This window comes from Molossus molossus, unplaced genomic scaffold (assembly GCF_014108415.1).
Source record: "Molossus molossus isolate mMolMol1 unplaced genomic scaffold, mMolMol1.p scaffold_m16_p_16, whole genome shotgun sequence".
Classification (NCBI taxonomy): domain Eukaryota; kingdom Metazoa; phylum Chordata; class Mammalia; order Chiroptera; family Molossidae; genus Molossus; species Molossus molossus.
In genome coordinates, this window is record NW_023425351.1 from 19,410,700 (window position 1) to 19,435,643 (window position 24,944).

Below are 24,944 nucleotides of genomic sequence, written 5' to 3' on the forward strand. Positions count from 1 at the left end.
CTCAACACATACAGTTTAGGTAACAGAAAATACTGGCTTGAGGTATAAGATAGCAAAACTTGCGGCTGGCAAAACAACCAACAATTTAGATGGTAAACCCCAGATACAAGAGGAAATCCCAAAAGCAAGCCTGAAAATCTGTGCATGAATTCTGCCCACATCTATTGCATACCATGAACCTTGCAGGCACCGGAGGGCTAGAATTAAAAAACAGCAGCTGGAAGCCAGAACATCTGCACAGAGGAAGTACTGCTTACCACTGGACAGGAAACAAATTTTTCAGTTGAGTCAGACAAGTAAACTACTAGACACTAACAATTCCAGAGTTACTACAACAAATTATATATACAATTCAGCTTCTGACCAAAATTACTAGACAGGCAAACACCAGGAACCTCCTCACACATACTCAGTAAAAAATAAGAGTCATTATTGCCTGGCTGGTGTGGCTCAGTAGTTGAGCATTGACCCATGCACCAGGCGGTTGCTAGTTTGATTCCTGGTCAGGGCACATGTCCAAGGTGTGGGCCTGATCCCCAGTGGGGAGCATGTAGGAAGCAGCCAATCGATGTTCTCTCTCATCAATGTTTCTCTCTCTCCCTCTCCCTTCCTCTCTCTCTAAAATCAATAAAGAAAAAAAGAGTAATTATCAATAGCCTCCAAATGTGCCCAGATACTGAATTTATTAGAAAAACACTTCAAATCAGTGACTATAAATGAGTACAAAGAATTAAAGAAAAACATGGTAGTAAGGAGTGAACAGATATTGAATCTCAACAGTGAAATAGAAACTATTAAAAAATAATTGGAAATCTATAGCTGAAAAGAACTGTAACTGGAATAAAAAATTGTTTGAAGAAATAATGGCTGGCCCAGCTGGTGTGGCTCAGTGGTTGAGCATTGTTCCATGCACCAAGAGGTCATCGGTTCAATTCCTGGTCAGGGCACATGCCCAGGTTGTGGGCTTGTTCCCAGTATGAGGCGTGCAGGAGGTAGACAAATGGTGTTTCTATCTCTCTCTCCCTCTCCCTTCCTCTCTCTCGCTTAAAAAAAAAAAAAAAGATCAATAAAAAATAAAAAAATAAAATGGCTAAAAAATACTTAATCCACAATTTTTTTTAGAAAGGATTAAATGAGAATCTATGAAAAATAACTTGTAATGGAGTATATGGTAGACAGCTTAAAGTTCATTCATACTTTGATATTTCTGTTTATAAATTCTACCTGCCCACCATTTGCATCTTGTATTATCATCATCAGATGAAGAGAGAACTAAAGGAAAAGAGATTTATCACCTTTTCTTCATACTACAACTATTTATTCAGCTCCTACTGTGTTTTGGTTAAGTGTGAATGGAGGAATGTGATGATTAATTTTATGTGTCAACTTAGCCAGGCCACGGATCCCAGATATTTGGTCAAACATGTCTGGATGTTGTTGTGAATGTATTTTTAGATGAGATTAACATTTAAATCCATACACTTTAATAAAACAAATTATCCACCATAATGCAGGTGGTCCACACCTAAACAGTTGAAGGCCAAAAGAAAATGATCCCCTCTCCCCCAATAAGGAACAGGGAATTCTCTCTCCAAACTGCCTTTTGCCTCAAGCTAAAACATCGACTCTTCCCTGAATCTGCAGGCTACCTGCGGACCCTGCAGATTTTGGATTTGCTAGCCTCTATAATCACATGAGCCAATTCTCTAAAATAAATCTCTCTGTGTCTCTGTCTCTCTTCATATCTCCCTCTTTCTACTTCCCTTTCTCTTTCCATGGTATACACACCATGTTCTTTCTGTTTCTTTGGAGAACTTTGCCTTACAATGGAGGTGGGGTGGAGGAGTCATGGTTTGGCACCCTTAAGAAGTTTGTCATCTAAAAATTAAGAAGAAAACTCAAAACATGCTAAAAATCTATAAGCATGGGGTGTCTTGGGAGCACAGAGGAGAAGCATGTCTCCTGGCTGAGCAATGGCGGTGCAGCCAAGCAGGCTTCCTGGCAGAGGCAGCTCTGGGCTCAGGTCCCAGGAGCAGGAGTGTGCCAGGTGAATGTGAAGTAGGAGGCAAGGAAGAGAATTTTGAATGGAGGAAAGCCACAATTTGCAGGAGCCAGATCACAAGATGCTTTATGTGCTGTACTGAGGAGTTTAGTTTTTTGTTTTTTTTTATCCTCACCCAAGGACATTTTTCCATTTTGTTGTTGTTGTTGTTGTTGTTCAGATAGAGTGGGAGGAAGACAGAGGAAGAGACAGAGAGAGAGAAACATCGACGTGAAAGGGACACATCGAGTGCTTCCTGCATGACCCAAGCACAGCGGGGGACAAACTGCAACTGAGGTACGTGCCCTTAGCGGGAACCGAACCCGGGTCCTCTGTACCGGAGGCCGATGCTCTAACCGCTGAGCAAAACTGTCCAGGGCCTGAGGAGTCTAGTTTTTAATCCTCAGGCAATGTTCTCCATTTTTGTTCAAATATGTTACATATGGTTGTAAGAATCCCAGGAAAAACTATTAAAAATTTTTTCTAATGAAAAACCTTTTTCATTAGGCTTAATTATTGCCCTGGTTGGGTCTATCTCTATCTTCCTCATGATCACAGAAAACTCAGAAGTATTCATAGGAGGTACTAGTTGCACCAAGCTGATTTACTGGCTATAATATAGCCATCTCAGCCTCTTCTTTAAATTGTGTTACAAATGTGACTTCTGTAAAGAAAAACTTAGTGTTAAATGTGATTTGTTTTCTATTGCCATCTGTTGTTGTGTTAGGACAGTAATTATTACTATTTATGTTATTTTATTTTATTTTATTTTATTTTTTTCCTTTATTGATTTTACAGAGAGAGGAAAGGAGAGGGAGAGATAAACAGAAACATCGATGAGAGAGAACATTGATTGGCTGCCTCCTACATGCTCCTCACTGGGGATCGGGCCCACAACCTGGGCATGTGCCCTGACTGGGAATCGAACCGGTGACCTCTTGGTGCATGGGTCAAAGCTCAACCACTGAGCCACACCCAACAGGCTAATTATTACTTTTTAAAGAACAGAAATCTTTAAAGGCCTTCTTAAAGACATTCACAAAGTATACTGTTTAAGCAGATCTCTAACTGTAATGAATAATATTATGAATACTAAATATTAGTCAAAATCAAAGGAGAGTTTCAAGAAAAGTCCCTGATCCAAATGCACACATGCACGTACGCACGCACGCACGCACGCACAAGCCAAAACACGTTTCCTTTTTTCAGTCACGAGTATTCTGTTGCTCCTCAAATTTCTTTGAAGGCTCACAAATCCTCAAATACTAACTGACATTTGCTATATACAAAGTCAGTAGCATATCACATACTTTTATATTTAATGAATTTGTTAAAGCACACCTTTTAAGTAGCATAGAGCCATTTTTGACTCCTCTCTTGCAAACCCCAAATCCTATCCATGAGTAGAGCCTACTGATGTACATGTGAATATATGCAGATCCAATCACCACTCACCACCTCTACCCCACACCCTAAACCTGGTTGCCATCATCTCTCCCCGGACTACTGCGATCTTCTACAAGGTCTCCCCACTTCCAATCTTTCACCCCTAGAGCCAGAACCAGCCTTTTAAAACATAAGGCAGACCATATTAATTCAGCTCAGCATCTCCCGGGGGCTTCCAGTCTCACTCAAGGTAACAGATCAAACCCTGCTTCCCAGGCCTTCGTGATTCAAATCTTGCAACCCCAGTGATTTCGCTCACCCCGCATGCGTCTCTCTAATCCTCACGCGTGCTAACACTTCTCCCCTTGGGGACCTGTGGATGTGCTATTCCACCAAGGAACTCTCTTCTCTCCAGTGGCTGCATAGTGCACTCCCTTGCACCTTCCGATGTCACCGGCCAAGAGGCCTATCTACAGAGCAACGTCCCTGCCCACTGTCCTTCTCAGTACTCTTTGCTGCTTTACATTTCTTTGCAGTTATCACTGCCTATTAGATTCTAATTTTTATATTCTGTCTATTATATTCTAATCATATGTCTAAACATACACACACACACACACACACACACACACACACACACACACACATACCATGAGAACTGGGGCTTTGATTTTACTGACTATTTTGTCCCCAGTACCTAAAACATAGCCTGGTATACAGTAGGTACTCAGTGTTACTGCGTAAATAAGTGAATAAGAATAACTGTTTGATTTCAACATCTGGTGAGCCATTTCATATTGTATTACTATGTAGTTCACACACTCGTGTTTTATGGTTGTGAAATAAGGAATATGTGGGAAAAGATGACATCCAGTGGGGAGAAACTGACATAGCAATTTTAGCTAAAACAGATAAATAATCTGAGTTGATTTAAGAAGCTGGCATCGCCCTGGCCGGTTTGGCTCAGCAGTTCAAGAGTCGGCCCACGGACCAGAGTCCTGGGTTCGGTTCCCGCTAAGGGCATGTACCTCAGTTGCAGTTTGTTCCCAGCCCTAGTTGGGGTCGTGTGGGTGGCAACCACTCAATGTGTTTCTCTCACATGGATGTTTCTCTCTCTCTTCTTCTCTCCCTCCCTCCCACTATATCTGAAGATAAATACAAAAATGTCCTCGGGTGAGGATAAAAAAACAAAACAAAAGAAGCTGGCATCTCCAAATGAGAGCCTATTTTAGAATAAACCCTATTCCAAACCCATGACTCTTTCAAAATAAATTAAATCTAATTTTATAAAAGAAAGAGATCATATAATTATTAATTCTAAGTATAAATTAAATCTTCCATAGTGATCAGACAAGAAATAAAAGGAATCCAAATTGGAAAGGAGAAAGTAGAACTGTCATTAATCATAGATAACATGACATTGTGCATAGAAATCCCTAAAGATTCCACCAAAACACTGCTACGTCTAATAAATAAATTCAGCAAAGTAGCAGGATATAAAATTAACACTTGGAAATTGATGGCATTTTTATACACCATTAATAAAACCTGAGAAAGAGAAACTAAAAAAAAAAAAAAAAAAAAAATCTCATTTACCACTGCAACAAAAAAATAAGATACCTGGGAATAAACTTAACCAAGGAGGTAAAGACCTATAGTTAGAAAACTATAGGACATTGAAACAGGAATTACAGAAAGACACAAAGCGGAAGCATATGCCGTATTCACAGATTGGAAAAGTCAACATCATTAAAATGTCCATACTACCCAGAGCAATCTACAGATTCAATACAATCCCTATTAAAATACCAATAGCATATTTCACAGAGCAGAACGAATTTTCCAAAAATTTATACGGAATCAGAAAAGACTCACAGCAATCTTGAGAAAGAGGAACAAAATCGGAGGGATCACAATACCAGGTATCAAACTATACTACAAAGCCTTTGTAATCAAAACAGCCTGGTCTGGCTGGTGTGGCTCAGTGGTTGAGCATCCACCCATGCACCAAGAGGTTGCCAGTTCAATTCCCAGTCAGGACACATGCCCAGGTTGTGGGCCTGATCCCCAGTGGGAGGCATGCAGGAGGCGATCAATTGATGTTCTTTCTCATCGATGTTTCAATCTCTCTCTCCCTTTCACTTCCTCTCTCTCTAAAATCAATAAAAAAATAAATTAAAAATTAAAAACAGCCTGGTACTGGCACAAGAATAGGCATATAGACCAATGGAATAGAACAGAGACCCCAGAAATCGACCCACGCCAATATGGCCAATTAATGTTTGACAAAGGAGTTCGAGCATACAATGGAGTAAAGATAGTCTATTAAATAAATGGTGTTGGACAGGTACATGCAGAAAAAATGAAACTCTACTACCAACATACACTATATACAAAAATAAACTCACTTGCGAAACCATAAAAGTCCTAGAAGAAAACATAGTAAAATCTCAGACATCTCACATAACAGTATTTTCACTGACACATTGTCTAAGGCAAGGGAAACAAAGGGAAAAATTAACAAATGGGTCTACATCACACTAAAAATCTTCTGCCCAGCAAAAGAAACCATCAACAAAATGAGAAGGGAACCTACTGTATGGGAGAACATATTCACCAATGATACATCTGATAAGGGTTTAATTTCCAAAATATACAAAGAACTCATACATGTCAACACTAGGAAGACAAACAATCCAATTGAAAAATGGGCAAAGGACCTGAATAGGCACGTCTCCAAAAAGGACATACAAATGGCCAATAGACACATATAAAAATGCTCAATGTCACTGATTACTTCACACCTGTCAACAAACAATTGCTGGCAAGGGTGTGGAGAAAAGAGGACTCTAGTACCCTGCTGGTGGGAATGCAGACCGGTACAGTCACTGTGGAAAACAGTATGGTATTTCCTCAAAAAATTAAAAATGGATCTGACATTTGACCCAGAGATCCCACTTCTGGGAATATATCCTAAGAATCCTGAAACACCAGTTAGAAAGAATATATTCACCCCTATGTTCATAGCAGAACTATTTACAATAGCTAAGATCTGGAAACAGACCAAGTGCCCATTAGTAGATGGGTGGATAAAAAGGCTGTGGTACATGTACACAATGAAATACTATGCAGGTGTAAAAAACACACAAGAAATCAAACCATATAAGAACTAAAACTTCTGAAGAAGCACCCGACTGCATATCCAAACTCCTGTAGACCCAACCCCACTGCCCAAACTCATCAAATAAGACCCCAAAATTCAGTGACAACAAAAGGGTGAAACTCACCCTGGCTGGTTTGAATCAGTAGTTAGAGCGTCAGCCTGCAGACCAAAGGGTTGCAGGTTTGATTCCGGTCAAGGGTACACACCAGGGTTGCAGGTTTGATATCCAGCCTCAATCTGGGTTGTATGGGAGGTAACCAATCGATGTGTCTTTCTCTCTCTCTCTCTCTCTCTCCCTCCTTCCTTCCCTCCCTTCCATTCTATCTATATATAAGAAAGAAAGAAAAAAAAAAAAAACACATTGGAAAATATCCTCTGGTGAGGATTAAAAAAAATAAAATAAAAGTAATTTTGTGTATTGGGTTTAATTCCAGCTCATGCATAAAGGATATCAGTGATTGGAAAAGGCCTGTAGTTGCATTGGAACATCCTGTAACAAGCACTCAGTTCCTCTTGTGGAGGGAGGTTTCTTTAAAATCATTAAAAAATAATAATAAATAAATAAAAATAAGGACAAAACTCCAGCTCCTAGGGGCTGCCATCATCGACCCAATCAATACCCGTTGGCCAGTGCTGTGTAGCCTTCCCTTTGGATATCACCATCCCCCATCCACTTTTCCTTAAATCCGATTTTCCTTTATGCACCATTGGGATTGCTATCTAGCCTGTACCACCGACTTTAACCTTTCTGGAGGCCAGCTGTGTTCAATGGAAAATTCTCTTTAGGATCAGAAGCACTGGAGAATGAAGCTGGCAGGATACGCGGGGCCATGGGGAGCCCCCGGACAGTGAGCAGGGACACGGCTCACAAGAGCGCTGTGAGAAGCGTCTAGGAAGGGTTTGCATGTGTTCACTATCTGCAGTCAACGATGCCCACAGTCCACCCAGAAGCAAACCAGAGGGTGAATGAGAAAGACCCTGATTTGCAAAGACACTCACGTGGGCTGGGTATGACATCCCACTACAAGAAGGGAAGCGTCCAGACCCTGCGACAGCCCCTGACTTCCTCTCCAACCGCACTGCACACACTCTTGGCTTATTCGGGGTGCCTCACCTCAGCCTTTTGTTCCTCCGGGGCAGAGCTTTTGGCTGAGCATTCACACAGCCGCCTGGATCGCAAGTCACCTCCTCAGAGACCAGCTCCCCTGCTTCCCCGCCCCCTCCTGACCTCTCGGGCTCCGTGGCCCTCAGAGCACGATCACCAGTTCAGTCTGTGCATGTGGCCTGACTCCCTACTGCAATGTGAGCACCACTACGCAGGAACCTGTCTGTCTTACCCTTTCACCTGTGCCCACTTGCCTAGAACAGTGCCTGGCCTATAATAAGCATGAAAACATATAAGTGGATAAATAAATCAGTAATTTTTGTGTGTGAGTGATGAGAAGTTGATAGTTTTTTAATAAATATATTCTGATGACCTACTGAACTTTTTAGCATAGAAAAGTAACCTTTCTCCTAAAATACAGTATATCTTGATTACAAGGCGTAAACACACCCCACTTAAAACTGCAAATAGCTGCTTCTTCTCAATATTTGAGTCCCTTCTCCCTTAGGACCAGAATGCTGAATTTTAGCTTTAACAAAATTCTGGCAGTTAAATGTAGTTCCCCTAAGAAGCCTACTCCTTTTCCCTCCTTTCTTTCTACTATGTGGATGTGGCTGTAAGGGCTGGTGCTTGAACAACCCTTTTGTAACATGAGGTCATGAACTACGAATGGCAAGAGAGGAGCTGGGTCCTGGACAAGCCACTGAACTGTCCTAGGTTATTTTCATGGGTAAGGAAGAAACTCCTATCTTGTTTAAGCCAATGAAATTTGAGGTTTTAAGAAATTATATGTAACAGAATTTCATCGTAATGGGAATGTGGGGATTTGTAGGTCTGAATATGATATATAATTCAACTAAAGACATGGTGGAGAGAAGCGTAAAAATAGGGGCTGTTAAGAAAACCAGGATTTTCCTAAAAGTATTTATTTCCCTAACCAATGAAAGACAGGAAAACAAGAAAAAAGGACACAGAGGATTTGTTTTATGCCTCTTTTCTGCAACAATCTGGGTTGGTATCTGGGATCATTGAGTGAGACGGGTGAACTCGTCCCAAAGATCAGCTTCAGTTTACAACATCAGTGGTCTTTGCCTTGAACCGATGGGAGGAAAGGTCTATTGATTCACAGCAAACTGAGCGATGAGGGATACTTCAGTGAATATTTTGTAAAATTACATTTGTTCAATTTTAAAAACTGTCTTTTATTCTTAAATTGTGTGTCCTTTTGGGTTAAAAATGCCTTGGCCTTTATAACAGTATACATAAATCTTTTAAAAGTCCTGTTTTAACAAAATTTAAAAGTTGGCATATCTATGTTAGACCCCCAAATCAACCAATATAACTACTAATAAAAAGCAATCCCAAGTCCAGATATTTGGATAATAACAGAAGCCAACTGAGGTTAGAATAATGATGACAGTAGCAGACTGAATTTATTATTTTACAGATACTGTTTTCATTTTATCCTTCTGCAATGAGGTATACCCCATGAGGCTTAAGAATCATTATTCTCATTTCTGCACAAAGAATCTGAAGGTTAAAGTGTTTTAAATACAGGTTTTCTTCTCCTTAGTTCTGTGCTCCTAAGAGCCTACGTATGACGATTTCATGTGTCCAATGAGCTTGGACACATCAAGTCGCCGAAGAGGTGACCTTATCGCTGTTGACTTTAGGGGTGACCACAGCACTCTTCAGGGCCACTGACGCTGCTGGCCGCCCACACATTTCCCATCGTTTTGAGTCTCCCGTTCACGTTCAGGTCTCCCATCGATTTCCATCCTAGGAATGCTCTCTGGGTCTGGTTCTTACTCCTACAGTTTGGTTTTATAGAGCCTTTCATGTCCGTTCATATTAATTCTTAGTAATTAAGAAATAACAGAAATTCTTTCAACAAACACTTACTGTCTACTATATGCCAGGCACAGGAAATGCAACAGTGAGCAAAACAGACAAAAACGTATTTTCATGGAAACTGGATTCCAGTGGGAAGTAAAAAAAAATAACACTCAGAATTAAACTATCACCCGCAATCACTTGGTGGTAACGGCTATGGAGAAAACAGCAAGGAAACAGAATAGTGTCGGGGTCACGATCTGAAAAGAGACGAGCAGGGAGGCTCCCTGAGAAGGCAGCAGGTGAGCCGAGACTGAAGCAGCAGGCCAGGGGGGCCTCCAGGGCAAAACACCGAGCCTGGAAGGAACAGCCAGTGCAAAGGCCCTGAGTCCTGCCTGGGCGCGCCTGGCAGGGAGGCCAGGGTGGCTGGGGCAGAGTCAGCAAAGGACAGTCACAGCACATGAGGGTGGAGAGCAAACAGAAAAGGAAGAGAAGACAGACTGTGTGAGGCCTTGTAAAGCACTGCACAGAACTTCGTTTTACGCTGAGGAAGATCAGAAGATGCTGGAGGCATCTGAACCACACTCGGGTTTTCAAAGTGTCACTGTGGCTACAGCGCTGAGAAAGATCACAGAGACGCACGTGGAGGCAGCAAGGCCACTAAATCAGGAGGCAGCTTAAATAGTCCAGACAAGAGATGGTGGTGGCTGGAACCCAGGTGACAATGGGTGAAGGTGGCAGGAAGTAGTCAGATTCCGAGTATTTCTAGAGAGAGCCGTCAGGATTTGTCAACGGAAGGACAGGGAGGCATGAAGGAGAGGCTGGCGGGAGGAGTGGGTTGGGGGCAGTCAGGAGTCCAGTTTTCCACGTTACGTTTGAAGTGATGATTTAAACATCCGGTTGAGGTCATCGGGCAGACAGCTGGATAAACCAGTCTGGAGTTCAGGGAAGAGACCCACGCTGCAGGTAAAGGTGGCAATCTGCCACGTGCAGACAGTTAAAGCCACAGAATAGATGAGCTCACTGAGAAGTGTGCAGAGAGAAACTCTGAGGACTGAGTCCCGGGCACTCGGATGTTTGCTGGTCAGGGAGACGAGGAGTGTGCAACCAAAGAGGCCGAGAACAAGCAAACAGGAGAGTTGGAGGGAAGCCCGGGGGATGGGCAGCCAGCAGGCCAAGGGCAGGATGAGTTCTACCTACAGCTGCCGCTACCCTCCTCCTGCCGTGTCTCCTCGTGCTTATCACTGCCCAACAGAGCAGGTCACGAATATACTGGAAGACGGGGGCGGTCAGGCAGCATGGAGAGCCTGTCGAGGTGTGAGCTAAATCCCAGTCACCTATACACAAAAGTCAACTGCCAGTTTCTGAAAGTGAGGAGAAAAATGCAGAAACAAGCTATCTAGACATGCGCAATAGAAGAAACAGCTCAAAGACAGTTGGCAACAGGACTCATGGACAGAGAGTCATAGGATAGAAACCTACTGCTTTTAAGTCATAACTTTTAAAACTCTATCTCTATGTAACTCTGACAAATAAAAACCAAGCAGTCAGAAATAAAAATGCATGAGCTAGAGGCCTAGTTCTCAGCCTTCGGGCTACAGGTATGGCCAGAAGCCAGCAACCCCACCTGCTCACCAAGTTTCATTTACATACTGAGTAGGTTGGATCTGATACATTAAGTGTCCTCTATCTTTTCAATGTAGACATCGTTTTCACCACTACAAATTAAAGGCATTCCTAAACTGTGATAATGCTTAATTACCGAAGATTTTATCGTTCTATTGATACTACAAGTACAACCACCGTTCTGTGATCATCCATATAACTTTTTAACTTTAAAAACAGTTCCTCACTTTGAGTTTAGGAGTCATTATGGGAGTTGAATTAAAGTTGTACTGGGTTATTAGATTTATTAGAATGCCTTTGTAATCAACTCCTGGAAGGCAGAGATAACCCTTCTAAATGGATGTAACTTTGTTTGCATGTCTTTCTTTCCCACTATCTGAAGTTCCTTGAAAAAAGATAATAGCGTTCTAGTAATCTCTGGACCTCTATACCTCGCACAGCTGCCAACATAGGCAACAATAAATAATAATTAACATTTTCTAAGTGCTTTACATGTATTTTCACTTAATCACTACTGTGCAGCGAGTCCTGCGGTTTCTGAAGTTGGTGATACTCGTTCCACATTGCAGATCAGGGAGCCGCGGCACAGTTATGTAATTCCCAAGGACGCAGTGAGCAGCAAAACTGGGATTAGAGCCAGACAGGGTCTCTCCAGGGCCTTAGCCCTAAATGTTCATGTAGACTATTCATAAATGTTTGTTGAGGAAATCATTGAAAGAATAAACCCAATGGCAATTTATTTTAGATAGTGATATAAAATAAAATCATCATGTTGTCTATAGATGGTACGATGGCTTTTTCAGATGGACATTTGAAAGGCTGTTTGTTTAATTATCTCACCTTTTTCTTTTTGTTCTGGATCATCTGTTTTCCTATTTGTTTCTGAAAAACAAAGACAAAACAAAATAAGTACTGTGAAAGCCACCTTTCAATATCTCGAAATATAGGACCATATTTAAATGAATTCAAATTGATAAAACTTTAAAAATATTTCTGGGCAATTTTCCTAAATCCTGAATTCTTTACACAGGACATTTGTTAAAACCATTAGATTAGACTCATCTGAGTTACTTATAAAAGGCAACAGGCGGTAACGAGGTATCAGGTGCCGGGCCACGTGTTTCTCGTTTATGAGTGGGTGTGGGTGCCTCCGCCCCTCTAAGTGCCTCTGTGAGTACAAAGGCAAACTGGGGACAGAGAAGCCCTCATCAAGGCTTGTTCAATATTATGTCTCCTAAAAATACAAGACTATAATCGACTCTGTGTACTTTAAAGGAATGTAGCATGTCACCCTACCCAGAACACAAGTCTCATTCCCTAAGGACTTCACACATAGCAGGTGGGCCGCTGCGGGCCTGCACTGAGCCCAGGTGTGCCGTGGCTCACCTGCGAGGACCTGAGATGGGCCTGGGAGCCGACCTAGGTCATCCTTTCACTGAGTTCACCCCAGTTAGTGTCTCTCCCAGAAATGGGTTACCAAGCACAGTGAAACCCTCCAAGAACCTGGACCGACCAAAGAACATGCACCCCATAGAGAACAAAACAGCACATGACCTGACCATGTATTTATAACCAAACTTCTGCATTGATAACATCACATCTGGCTTATTATTAAACATAGGTTAGTGAATTTTCAAGGTGGGCCAGTCAATTATAGTCCCATTAGGTACCTATCTAATTTGTGGGTATTTCTAGGAACACGTGTGTACACGTATGTGTTGGAGTGGGGATCCCTCCTTTTCCACAGGAGACGTGTCAGGGTGTGGGTGCAGTCCAAGGTGGGATCACTGGGTGTTCTGGTCCCGTTTCAACATTCATCCATATAAAATACCTCATGGTTTGGAAGTGAGAAGTAAATATGACACAGGCTTCTGATGCAAGGAAGAGATTTTTATTGGGTCAAGTACTTTTCTCCTGTGAGACCTGAGGTGAGAAGGGGACCGACTTTTAAAGCTGGTGCACCAGGCTTAGTGCTCAGTACATGGAATTCGTGACTGGGCCCCCAACACACCACGCGGAAAGGTCTCGCTCCCTCTCTGTGCAAAGGGGAGGCAGAGGCTGAGTGTCCAGAGCTGTCTGGTCAGCGGCTGACGTCACTTCAAAGTATATGATCTTCCTCCTGTGCCTTCTCTACTTTTCTCGAAAGAGAAACAAACACTAGAGAAGCACAGGTCTTGACTTTTGCAAACTCTGGTTTTATAAACTTGACTGCCATACACATTTTGGCCAGTGCTGAGTGCTGCAAGGAGGTATCCAGGCCATTACAAAAAAACACAAAAGCGTCTTCATCTTACTAACTACAGCCTCCTTGTCATAAAGTTAGGCAGTACACCATTTAATAGGAAGCGCTTTCATAGGCAGCAGGAATACAGGGTTAAAGAGAAGTGTCAAAAATCTCAAGGAGCTCTTTCCAGTGGTATCGGCAACGCCTGCACTTCCCCCCGTAAGCCGCTACCTGGTGGCCCGGGTGCACGCTAGAACACAGGGATGGCCTCAGGCTGGCTGGTGTTTCAGCCTGTCTGACCCTGGGTTTCCTCGTCTGCAAGCAGAGATAACACCCATCTGCTGGGAAAACAACTCCCTACCGCGAAGCACTTAGCAGAGTAAATGCCTTCAGTAAAAGTGAGTCTGTTCATCCTCAGTTTCGTTTTATTTTAATTGTTTCTTCTGGGCACATGAGAGGAGAAAACACTCTCCTGAACCGCAGAAGCTCAATGAGGATGAAGTTGGTTTCCTCACAGTGTCGTGGTCATGGGGAAACAGATGGGGAATGGGGGCAGCCTCCCCAGGGAATTACCAAAACTCCTAGGGCTGAACAAAAACCTACAAAGGATGAATACAGGGGCTATTTCACTGTAACCCTGCCCCTGGAAATATAGCATATAGTCAATGTTGAACAAAATAAATAAACATTACCTATTGAAAATAGATTAAGAAAGGGGTTGAAGACACTCCTTTGTGATTGTAGTCATAAAAAATGCCACAATATTCTAAAATACTAGTAAGTATAAAATGAACCAATTTTATTATGTAACTTATAAAAAATAATATACTTCAAAGTAATGACAATATAGAGAAGAATTCTTCTGCATTTTATTGCACTCAAATAACATTAAACATTTACATTATTTTTAGAAAATCCATTGATGTTGCCCAGCTTGGCATATATTTGTAAAGACAAGGATCATTAATTCAGATATTTGGAATTTAAAAGTATTTGAAGTTGACCACAGCATATGGAATCTTCTATTTCCAGAGTTCTAGAGAGGATTATATATATTTAAAAAATCAGTAGACTTTATTTTACTCATTTATCTGTTCTGTCACTAAGTTTCCCTAAAAAAAAAAATATATGGCTTTATAAAAAGTAATGTTCTATAATTTACAATACAATAGGAGCTTGATTAGAATTTGAGTAGCAATTCTGTATTACCCATATCACAGCTTCAGAAAATTATTGCTTTTATTAACTTAGTATTTAGGGTTTCACTACACATTGGGTCAGCATGCATCACTTACTACATTATAACTATGATCTATTATGACAAAAATAAAGAATCTCTTTTCTTTGAACCCCATAGCAGGAAAACGTCACCTTAGCTTAAAACAGTGTCAACGTAATCAAGAGCTCCCCGACACATACATGACGCCACTTCTATGGCTTTTTATAGAGTTCACGGTCCTTTCAAAAGGATATTGTAGCTGCCTCCTTTTCTAAAAGATGAATAATTCATCACAGCAACTATTTCTGAGCCGCAAATAAACCACATTAAAAACAGAGAACCTCAGGGTGCGAAAGGAAGGCTCGGGCGCTGTGGGGCAGCGGCGGCACTGGCCGGGGGCTGGCGCGTCCTGCACCAGCCCAGCCGGCGGCACCTGCTGAGATCACTGCGCGTCCCCAGCGTGGGGAGGGCATTGCTTCATCGGCCAAAGGCAGAGCAATCTCTGTTGCACACCAGGAATTCACGCAGATTTTCTAAAATTTAAACAAATACTGGCTGGACAGCTTTCTGTGATCAGTGTGAGGTGCTGAACCGCGTGTCTGTGTGCCACTACAGTAGGCCATTCCTTTTCCCTGGGTCCTCCATGGACTTTATTTCCCCCCTCGTTGTGAAAAATAAATTAACCATGATAATTTAAAACTGTCACTGAAATATTATTATTTTTTTCTATCGAACGCACTAAAAGCTACAGGACTCTCAAGTTTTGAGTTTTACCCTGAATACCTGAAGCTAGTGTAGACGTTTTGTTAAGGATATCAGTGCCGATATGTACAGCTCAAATCTTCACAGCTACTATGACCTCCATGAGTCAGGGGCGCCGAGGCAAGGTCGTCCTAACGGCTTTCACATCACGTTTCACGCGGTCTGTGCGTCAGTCCAACATAATTAGTGTCCGTTCCTAATAATATATATTAAAACCCTGCCCAGACAATAGCTGCTACATCACCAATATAATTATTAAGTGTTGCCTGAAAAACACACATTAATACAGGAAAGACCAAAGTCTGTGTCATAAAAAAATAAAAGAAAGAAAAGAAATGCAATGGATTCGCTGAGGCTACCAGGAAAGGACATGCAGGAATGTAACATTACATGTAACTTTTGTTTCTAAAAAAGAAAAAATACACTAAGATGCCAGTGGACTCTGATTCATTCAACACATCGTTAGTGTTCACTTGCAAAGACCTTGGTCTGCTCAGTAACTACTTCACAAGATCTATCGCAGCCATCGTTGGGAGCGTACGCTTAGGCTGGTCCTCCTGTGGTAGTGGGGGCAGTCTTTTTGAAGCTTTAAGTATCTGCAAAATAAGGGGAAATCTAAATTAAAGGACTAACTAGACATAGACTGTGAAACTGCTTCATTTTCATTTGACTTTAAAAACCCACCAACATAAGAAAATGTCTTTCACTTTCGTGTTAATTTAGTTTTGTTTTATAAGGGTAACTTGGTAACAGAATGATGAACTACCTGGAGAAGTTCCTGGGGTAACTGGCAAAGCTGCTGATGGAAATCTGAGCTTTTCTAGAGCATCTGAGAATTACACCTGAATTTAAGAATTTTAGTCTTTTGAGAAATACAAGCATTACTTTCTCCCATCAATGTGTCCACTGCGTCAAAAAGAAATAATAGAGAAAAAAAAATCTAGTATGGTATTTGAAAAACAAATATAGGAAAGAATTTCAAGGAGCAACTGTATACTGTAAGTTGCAGTTAAAATATATTGTTTTAAATTTTATGCCAATTTTTAATGTAAATTGACAACATTAAAGTATATAAAAATATAAAGAATCTAAAGTTCATTCCTGGCTAACTCTTCCCAAATACTTACACATTCCAAACTTTAGCATTGGATTTATTTTACTCTCACAGAATTACATTTATGTTACAAGAAGAGTAAAGAAGAAGCTGGTACACATAAAGACCACTTCTTGGTACACTTTCTAAAGCTGGGTTATAAATTCTTCCTCTCTCCCTACCTCCTTCCTTCTTATTTATCCATCCATTTATCTATCTACATAGTGTGTGTGTGTGTGTGTGTGTGTGTGTAACCAGAACTTTGTGTCTAAGCACAATTATTTTGTGCTAATGTGAAATAGAAATTATATCTAGACTTTTATATATCCAATGAAATGAGTGTTCATGGCCCTGGTTGGTGTGGCTCAGTGGTTGGGTGACATCCCATACACTGAGAGGTCGCAGATTCGATTCCCAGTCAGGGCAGATGCCTGGGTTGTGGGCTCAATCCCCAGTGAGGGGTGTGCAGGAGGTGGCTAATTAATGTTTCTCTCTCTCCCTCTCCCTTCCCCTCTCTCTCTTAAATCAATAAAAACTTATTAAAAAAAAAAAAAAAAAGAAGTGTTAATGTCCACTAAAAGACATGTACAAGAATAGTCATAGCAGCTTTCTTCACAATAGCCAAAAACTGGATACATTCTCTATTGCCATAAATGTAGAATAGATTTTTTAAACGTAGTATATTCACAGTAATTAGCAATGAATAAGACCAAATAATTTTACGTAACTAAGTGGATGAAACTCAATAACAAGATGTTTAGCAATAAAAGCTAGTCACAGAAAAAGGTATATCTGTCTGTCTGTCTGTCTATCTATCTATCTATCTATATATAGATAGATATATAGATATATATCTGTATGAACTGACTTATGGCTCTATTTAATTAAATTCAAAAGTAGGCAAACCGATCTCTAACGGCACAGTGAGAAGAGCAGTTATCTGTGGCAGGGTGTTTCTGAGGGGGCAGAGGGAGAGATGTCTGGGGTGCCAGAAGCACTCTGAGCAGTGGGCACAAGGATATACAGGTACAAGGTCATCCAACTGTGCGCCCAACATCGGTGCACTTGTCTGTGTGTAAATTATACTCAAGAGAAAGGTTTAACAACAAGTTTCCTCTAGGTTCTCTTAGAATTTATCCATTAGCTAGACTTAAGAGGAATAAGCACATCTGTGATTTGTGCACCCAAAAACACTTTGGGACTACAAGAAGCTGCTCAGAGTATAATGATATGTGGTGATAAAAAAGCAAATAAAATACAAGCTTCATTATAATTTTGAACAAATCAAAAAGGTGCTCCTGAACATGTAAAGCCTACTCCACCCAGAAGCGGCTCACCACGCTGCAAACCCAACACCTCCCAAATCAGGCCCTCAGCTCCCTGCCGCCACGCCCTCGGTCTCCTGCCTCTCCACTAGGATCCCCCTGCTCCCAGTCCAGCGGAAACATGGGGATCGCCCTCAGCTCTCACCCCGTCTGCCCCTCTCCCTTCAACGCTCCCAACTCCGTGGCCTATGCCATCAGCCCCCTACGTTGCTTCTAGCACAGCTCAGGCTCCCACCATGTCCACATCAACGCATCTGCCCTTACTCTCTCCACCTCCTTTCAGGGCCGTGCTTTTCAAATCTGAATTTGGTCATGTGACTCTTCTGTCTGGAATGTTTCAGTAGCTTCCCGTCACTTTCAGACCGAACTTCAAAACGTGAACATCACCTCTGAAACGCCTGCCTCTCCCGCCTTGTCGCTTACACCTGACCTGGCGCACCGTCCTGGTCTGTGCTCTGCAGGCACTTCCTCCCTGCGCCCTCCTGCCGGCTCCCTCACTTCCATCAGGCCTCGCAAATCAGCTCCGGCACAGCGTAAGGGCGCCCTTGGCTCACCCCTCACCCCAAACACCTGGGTTAGCTGCCCCTCCTGCCACGTGCTGCCCTGTGCTCCAGTCTGAGAAGTTAAGGACAGCACCCCGGCTGTTTTCTCCAGACACGAGGCGGGGCTGGACTGCCGGTCGTATCACCTCCTGATCATGCCCAGCAGCGCCCACCGTGGTAGCTGCTCAATCTGCATTTCCTGGATAAATGAGTGATCAAATCAGGAACATAATACGCACAGTTGGTACTATATATATAAACTGGGACCTCCCTAGCTGCCATCCTAAAGCTGCTCGTGGGCCTCAGGGATCGGTGTTAGAGCACGCGGCTGGCAGGGGAGCCGAGGAAAGTCCTGGCCGAGCGCCCGCAGCGACGTGGGCACCGCCTCCGCGGGAGCCTCCTCGGCGACGAGGTGGGAATGAAGCGAGAGCGTTTTCAGAGACACAGGAGCGGCAGAAGCACCAGCAAACACTGCTGCCCACATCCCTCTGCTCCGAATAAGCCAAATATAATCACAAAATATAAAATTCAGTTTTTTTCTCTGGCATCGAATGACAGAAAAATCTTGATGAAACCACTTTGTCAAATGATCTTAGAGTATTATTTGGAGGAAACTTTACTCTGATAAGCTTCCTAAGTGGTTCCTTCATAAATCATCCCATTGGTGCTACATATGTTTATGCTGTCATTTTGCTAGAAATACGCTGTGTAATTTCAAGTAAAAATATGAGTTGGAGGAGAAAGGTGAAAATACACCAAAGAAACAGGGATTCCTAAGTCAATTCTTTAAAATCTGGTATTCAAAATACTTGATGTCTAGTAGCAGAACGATCAGTTCTCAGGCTCGACTGTTCACATCCTTGCCAGCAAAGCACTTACATATTAACAAATATAAACAAAACATGGCAAGACTTAAACTATTGGACAACTTACTCTTCTACAATGAATCGTAATTCATCTTCAACATTTCTGAGTCCTAACTGATATACTAACATGTATTAGAAGATAAATGCCATAATATAGCTTTAGTTTTATCAGACCAACCTGCAAAATTTATTGGCTCTTTTACCTTCACGTGTTAAACCTATAGCACAGCAGCTGAAGTGAGCCCCGGAGCCAGACGGCGAGGATCAGGCTCTGCTCTCCCACTGTCGCTCTGTGACCATAGGCAGGTCGCTCTGCCTTGCTCTATGGACATTCTCTCATCTTCAAAACGGGGATAACAGCATGTCTACCTCTTGAGCAACTGGAAATATTACCTGAGTAATTCATGTAATGTGCTCAGAAGAGCACCTGGAGGATGCTGAGGAGATGTCAGCATTCAATACATCATCCCGTCGTGTGCGGCTGGACACACAGTAGGTCAGACAGTTCCTGCCCCGGACTTGTCACATCAATACATACATGACTATGAACTAAATAAGTAAGCATTAGTAAGGCTGTGTAACCTAGCCTTAGAATGACCAGGGAAGGCAAAGCAATCAGCCATTAAATTCTGAGGGCCAAGAAAAGTGGACTGATATCCAACACCTTTTGGAGCTCCTCAACTGGAGTTTTCCACTGAATAAAGGAAGCTTAAAGATTGAGAGGAAGCTGGGGGACGGGCCCTACAATTACGGTGCCCACAGTTTCTACCGCCACACACACATTAAACACTGTTACAAAGGCAGTCAGCCCCCTGTGCAGAAAGATCATGAACATAGATTTATGATTATTGGTATTTTGTAAGACTGAATAATAAAACTTTATAATACGAAGCTCAGAAACAAGTGCAATATTTAAAAGTGACTATTGCTAACTCTCGGCCTCGCACTCTCTTTCGGCAAGGTCCACCTACATCTGTGCAGTGGGTCAATCAAAAATCTGACATCAAGTTACAGGTACAACTGCTTGAGGGGGCCTTTCAGAACTGAGCTTCTCCTGATACATCTGAAAGGCCAGGCTACATAATTACTGAACAGTGGTCACCACAGCCACCATTTACTGAGAGCTTATTATGTGCAGACAGTATGCATATCAAGTCTTCACTGCTAGTGCTTGGGCAGTTAACCGTCTCATCTGAAAACCACGTTAGTGCAGCACCCCAGCCACTTGGTATATTTATGTTCCGAGGAAATTCTGGGGCTTAGTCTACAAAGCATGGAAATAAAACCATAGAACTTTTGGGTCAGAAAATATTACCTTTCACACCTTCACTAAAACTAGGTCAATATTTTAAAAATCTGAACTCCAGCTGGAAAAAAGTCAATGTTCCAGAAAAGTTATTGTTTTAGAAATACTTGGAGAACAATTTTCTTTAAAGGAATGGATAGCAATCAAAATGCAAATGCAGTGACTTGCTCGGCCCCCTCAAGAAGAACAAGGTGCTCGGTGACCCTTCACTCAACAGTGGCGAGCAAACCCCAGAAGCTGAACAGGAAACCTGCCCTACCTCGCCCTGTGCACCCCTCCTGAACACCAAATATACACGTGCCAGGGGCCACCATGTAAAAGATCAGCTTCTCCATGGACTTCTCTCTCATTCATGTTACAACGCCAACAACTCCGTTCTCTTAAGTATCTGTACGTATTATTATGAATGTACATGTTGTGACAACCACCAAAACCTAAAGCCTTCAATCATCACATAAACAAAGAAGAGCTGAAGGATCAAAATATTCTTTGATTACAAGTGTTTTTCCCCCCCTTGAAATTCAGTATTCAATAAAGTCTGGCAGGAACAATCATGTCTATCAAAATCAATAGTAACGCACATCACTGCTACAGAATTTGCATTAAGCATAATGTGAAAAATACGAGTAAAAATTAAATGAATAAATAACACAAAAAGAAAAAATGGAAATAAAACACAGAAACAAGAAGAAATACACTTGGGAAAGAAGTATTGAACAATCCTCTCTTAAAAAAACACTGTTTTCCCCACTCTGAGAGTAGGAGGTTTACAGGTCAATTTCTTTCTTTTTTTTTTTTGGTACATGCACCTAACGGGAACCGAACCCGGGACTCTCTGGTCCACAGGCCGACGTTCCAACCGCTGAGCCAAACCGGCCAGGGCTACAAGTTAATTTCTGATTGCAGGGATAGCTAACGTCATCTCTAAAATGCACTGGAAAGTACAAGCCCTGGTCGAAATGCTTTTCCCTTTCTTCACTGATGAAGAGAGGGACGTGTGGGGGAAAGCAGAGAAATGGGTTAAACCTGGAATTAAAGGAAAGACCCTGGTACAGACAAGTGTCAGCAGCCTGGGCTGCCGGGGTGCTAATGATGTGCTCAGGGAAGATGGGGAACGGGGAGGAAGAGGGTGATGTCACAAATGTATGTACCATTAAACTTTCATCTTAAGGCACTTCTGATCCCATATCATCCATCAAACAGCCTGTCAGTCCAAAAAAAGGAAAATATAAAAACCCAACTTCTACTACTACTACTGCCATGTATAATGACAAAATCACACGGAACTTAATACTCCTCAAATTCTAGATCAAATTCTGATATGTGTTTTCCCATTACTTTGAATTTTAGTTCATCTGATCAAAACACAGAAAAATTTCTTTATAAATTTAGATATAATTAATCCTTCTCTCTCACGACTTCCACACTTCATAGATTTGTTTCATTCAGCTTGTGTGAATGTCAACAGCACATTTTAAATTAAACAAAAAAGGAAAAAGCGATACATCAAACAAAATGTCACACCTGGTGGTATTTCCTGCTGCTCCTCCGCGGGGGGCACAGGTACTTCTAAAATAAATAGCAAAGTTACAATCCGTCAAGTATTGCTGACCAGTGTTGAAAAGACAGGTTGCTGGTATTCAAATTACAGTGATTACATGCACAGACTTTTTTGGTTTTCAATTGCAGTCATTAAAAAAACATTAAGTTTTTACATCATCACAACAAAGAAGAGTTAGCTATAAACTTTGCAAAATGTCGTGTATTATTTAAGTGTTCCTTAAACAGGCACAATATGATCTGCCTAACTGACTAACCTCAAACCCACCACCTAGGCAAAGGAGACATAAGCTAAAACCTGGGTTTTCACCACAATTTTCATCAGACTTGATAAGAAAGCCGAAAGAAAGGCATCCTGTTTCTTCTTGAAAAAATTTTTAACTTGTAACCTTAATTTTAATTTGAATGGGACAACACGAATAAATTAAACTGACATTGAATTTTAAAAATAAATCACTATACTTAATAAAGATTTCTGAGAAATAACATTCAAGATATCATATTTCAAGACTAGCTAAAAATGTGGACATGATTTTTAACATCTTATCTTCTCCCCTGGCTGCTTCAACCACTTACAACTAAACTGATGTAGATCTCACTGGCCAGTTGTAGAATGATAGACCGATCTACACTCACCCTATACAACACACCACACACATGTCTTCGTGTCTAACAGCCATGAGGCACTACCTTCACTGAGAGAATAGCAGCCCTCCTTCTGCTCCATAAGATCAGTAACAGGCTTTGGTGAAAAGAAGGAATTTCTAATAGCATTTTCTAAAACTCAAAATATTTATGCAGCTATTTTACTCATTTTTCTTCTGGCATTAATTTGCTACTAATTATAAGAATGATACACACTCAAAATAAAAGATTTGGAAACAGTCTATGCAACAGTAAAAAGGAAACAGAAAAAACAATCCCAGATATTCCCACTGATTACTATTCTGGAACAGTCCCTTCTACTGATGGTAGCACCTTCCGTGTTCACTAGCTCTCTGGTTTGCCTATTTATTTTGTTCTTAATAATTTAGAGACTTTACCAGTATTTTCTCCTCAGAATTTCTTTTATGTTTGTCATGTAGGTACATTTGGGAAAATCATGAGCATCATAAAGCATCACTGTTATTTCAATCAGTAAGAAAGCCTTATTATTACTGCAAGAGAAATTTCCACCGAAGTTTATCCCGAATAAATGTGCATTTAACAAACATACAAGAAATTTATTCTGTTAATGATATACTACGAGGATTTCGAAAAGGAAGTAGCAAATTAATTGTATCAGCACAACCTGAAAGAGTTGCCTAATGATACAGTAAACTTCTCTTCCTGCAGGACTTGTTAAACTTCGGTGTGGCTTTCATGCCCACTGACTCGCTCAAATAGCTTTCTGTCCTCTTTCATGTTCTTCTCTGTCGGTTCCCCTCCTGCCTCATGGTGGTTCATGCTCAACACACCTCTCGGCGTCAGGATTCCTAGCACTCAGCCTGAGACTCCGTCTTCTCTGTCCATACTCACCTCCAACATGACCTTAACCTTCCCCATGAAAGTAAACCATCCTCACAATGATGGCTCCCAAATCTGTACATCCATCTCAGATCTCACCCCTCTTGTTCAGATTGGCACATCCAACTCCCTACTTGGCACCATATCTATTGAGGTACCTCACATAATCGCCAAACTTAAAATATCCATGGAGACTTTTTCTTCCCTTAAACCATTTCTCTCTACATTCTAGTTTTCTTCCCAGTAAATGGCCCCAGCATTTGACAGGTATTCAAACCAAACCAAAGACTGCCTTTATTTCTCTTTACTTCACAACCATCGGAAAGTCCCTTCGGCTGTCATTCTAAAACAGCTCCCAAGTTCCAAACTCTCCCTCCATTTCCACAGCCATGACCTCCAGGCACGCTCTCATCCCTGGCCTGGTACCAGTCACTTCCTGACAAGGTGTCCTCTGCTTCCATTCCTGCTCCACCCAACCGGTTCTCTAACTAGAAGTAGACGTGTTCCTCAAAACACCAAGCGGAGTGGGCCCCACCTATGTCCGTGGGTCCTCCCTGCCCTTGGAACATAACCCACGCTCCTTGGGAGGTCCTCCACGGCCCTGGCCGACCTGTTCCCTGTCTTTTTATTGCTGAAGCCAATTCAAGGTTAGCTTTCTTTACCTGCAACAGAAAGGAACCCTACGAACACAGATGGGGAAGGACAGACGGGTGGAAGCACAGCACCCAGAGGCAGATCTCACTTCTGAAGAGACAGACCTTCCTGAGGCCTGGGCAAGGGGCGCTGAAGGGCAAGGGGGCGCTGAAGGGCAAGCGCATGCGTGACGAAGACGCCCTGGTCCAGGAAGACGCGGGGGCCGAACGAGGTCATCAAGCCACAGAGAAGAGACTACATCTGAGACGTGCTGAAGAAGCCTGTTCAGCAGGACTCGGGATCAGCTACAGAATCAGGGCGAGGAGAACTCAGTGATGGCTCCCACATTTCTCGCTCGGGAGTCCAAGGATATACTGTGCAGCCGGCCAGACACGGGCAGACTGGGAAAGAGAAGGCGGGGGGCAGGGAGCGGGAACGCGCACCCTCACTGTCCACTCGGGTGCAGCAGGAGCACAGGAACCGCAGGTCGGCCGAAGGTGCACCGCCCAGAGCCCCACCGTCTGCCAGATGGAATTCCCCTAACAGCCTCTGCTACGTCTTGTACTGTCTCATCAAAATGCCTGAAAAGAGGAAAGACCCAGCTTTCAACCCGTCTCTGCCCAAGGCTAATCCCTTCTCCCGAACTGTAAAGTGGCCGCCTCTGGCCTGTGACCTGAGCACTCTCCTTTGGCTCCCGGGGCACTGTACAGAGATTTAAGAGTAAGTGTTTAGTAACTATTTGTTGCATACATGA

General features: G+C 42.3%; 1 protein-coding gene across 1 annotated transcript in view; it reads right to left on the bottom strand.

Annotated features, from left to right (window-relative positions):
• ASPH (aspartate beta-hydroxylase) overlaps positions 1-24,944 on the bottom strand; it is a 190,949-nt gene that overhangs the window by 88,362 nt on the left and 77,643 nt on the right. The window contains exons 13-14 of the mRNA XM_036263701.1: positions 22,016-22,060; positions 11,995-12,036 (exon numbers count right to left, since the gene is read on the bottom strand). Of these exons, the coding sequence (XP_036119594.1) occupies positions 11,995-12,036; positions 22,016-22,060 (87 nt within the window). The remainder of the gene's footprint in view (positions 1-11,994; positions 12,037-22,015; positions 22,061-24,944) is intronic.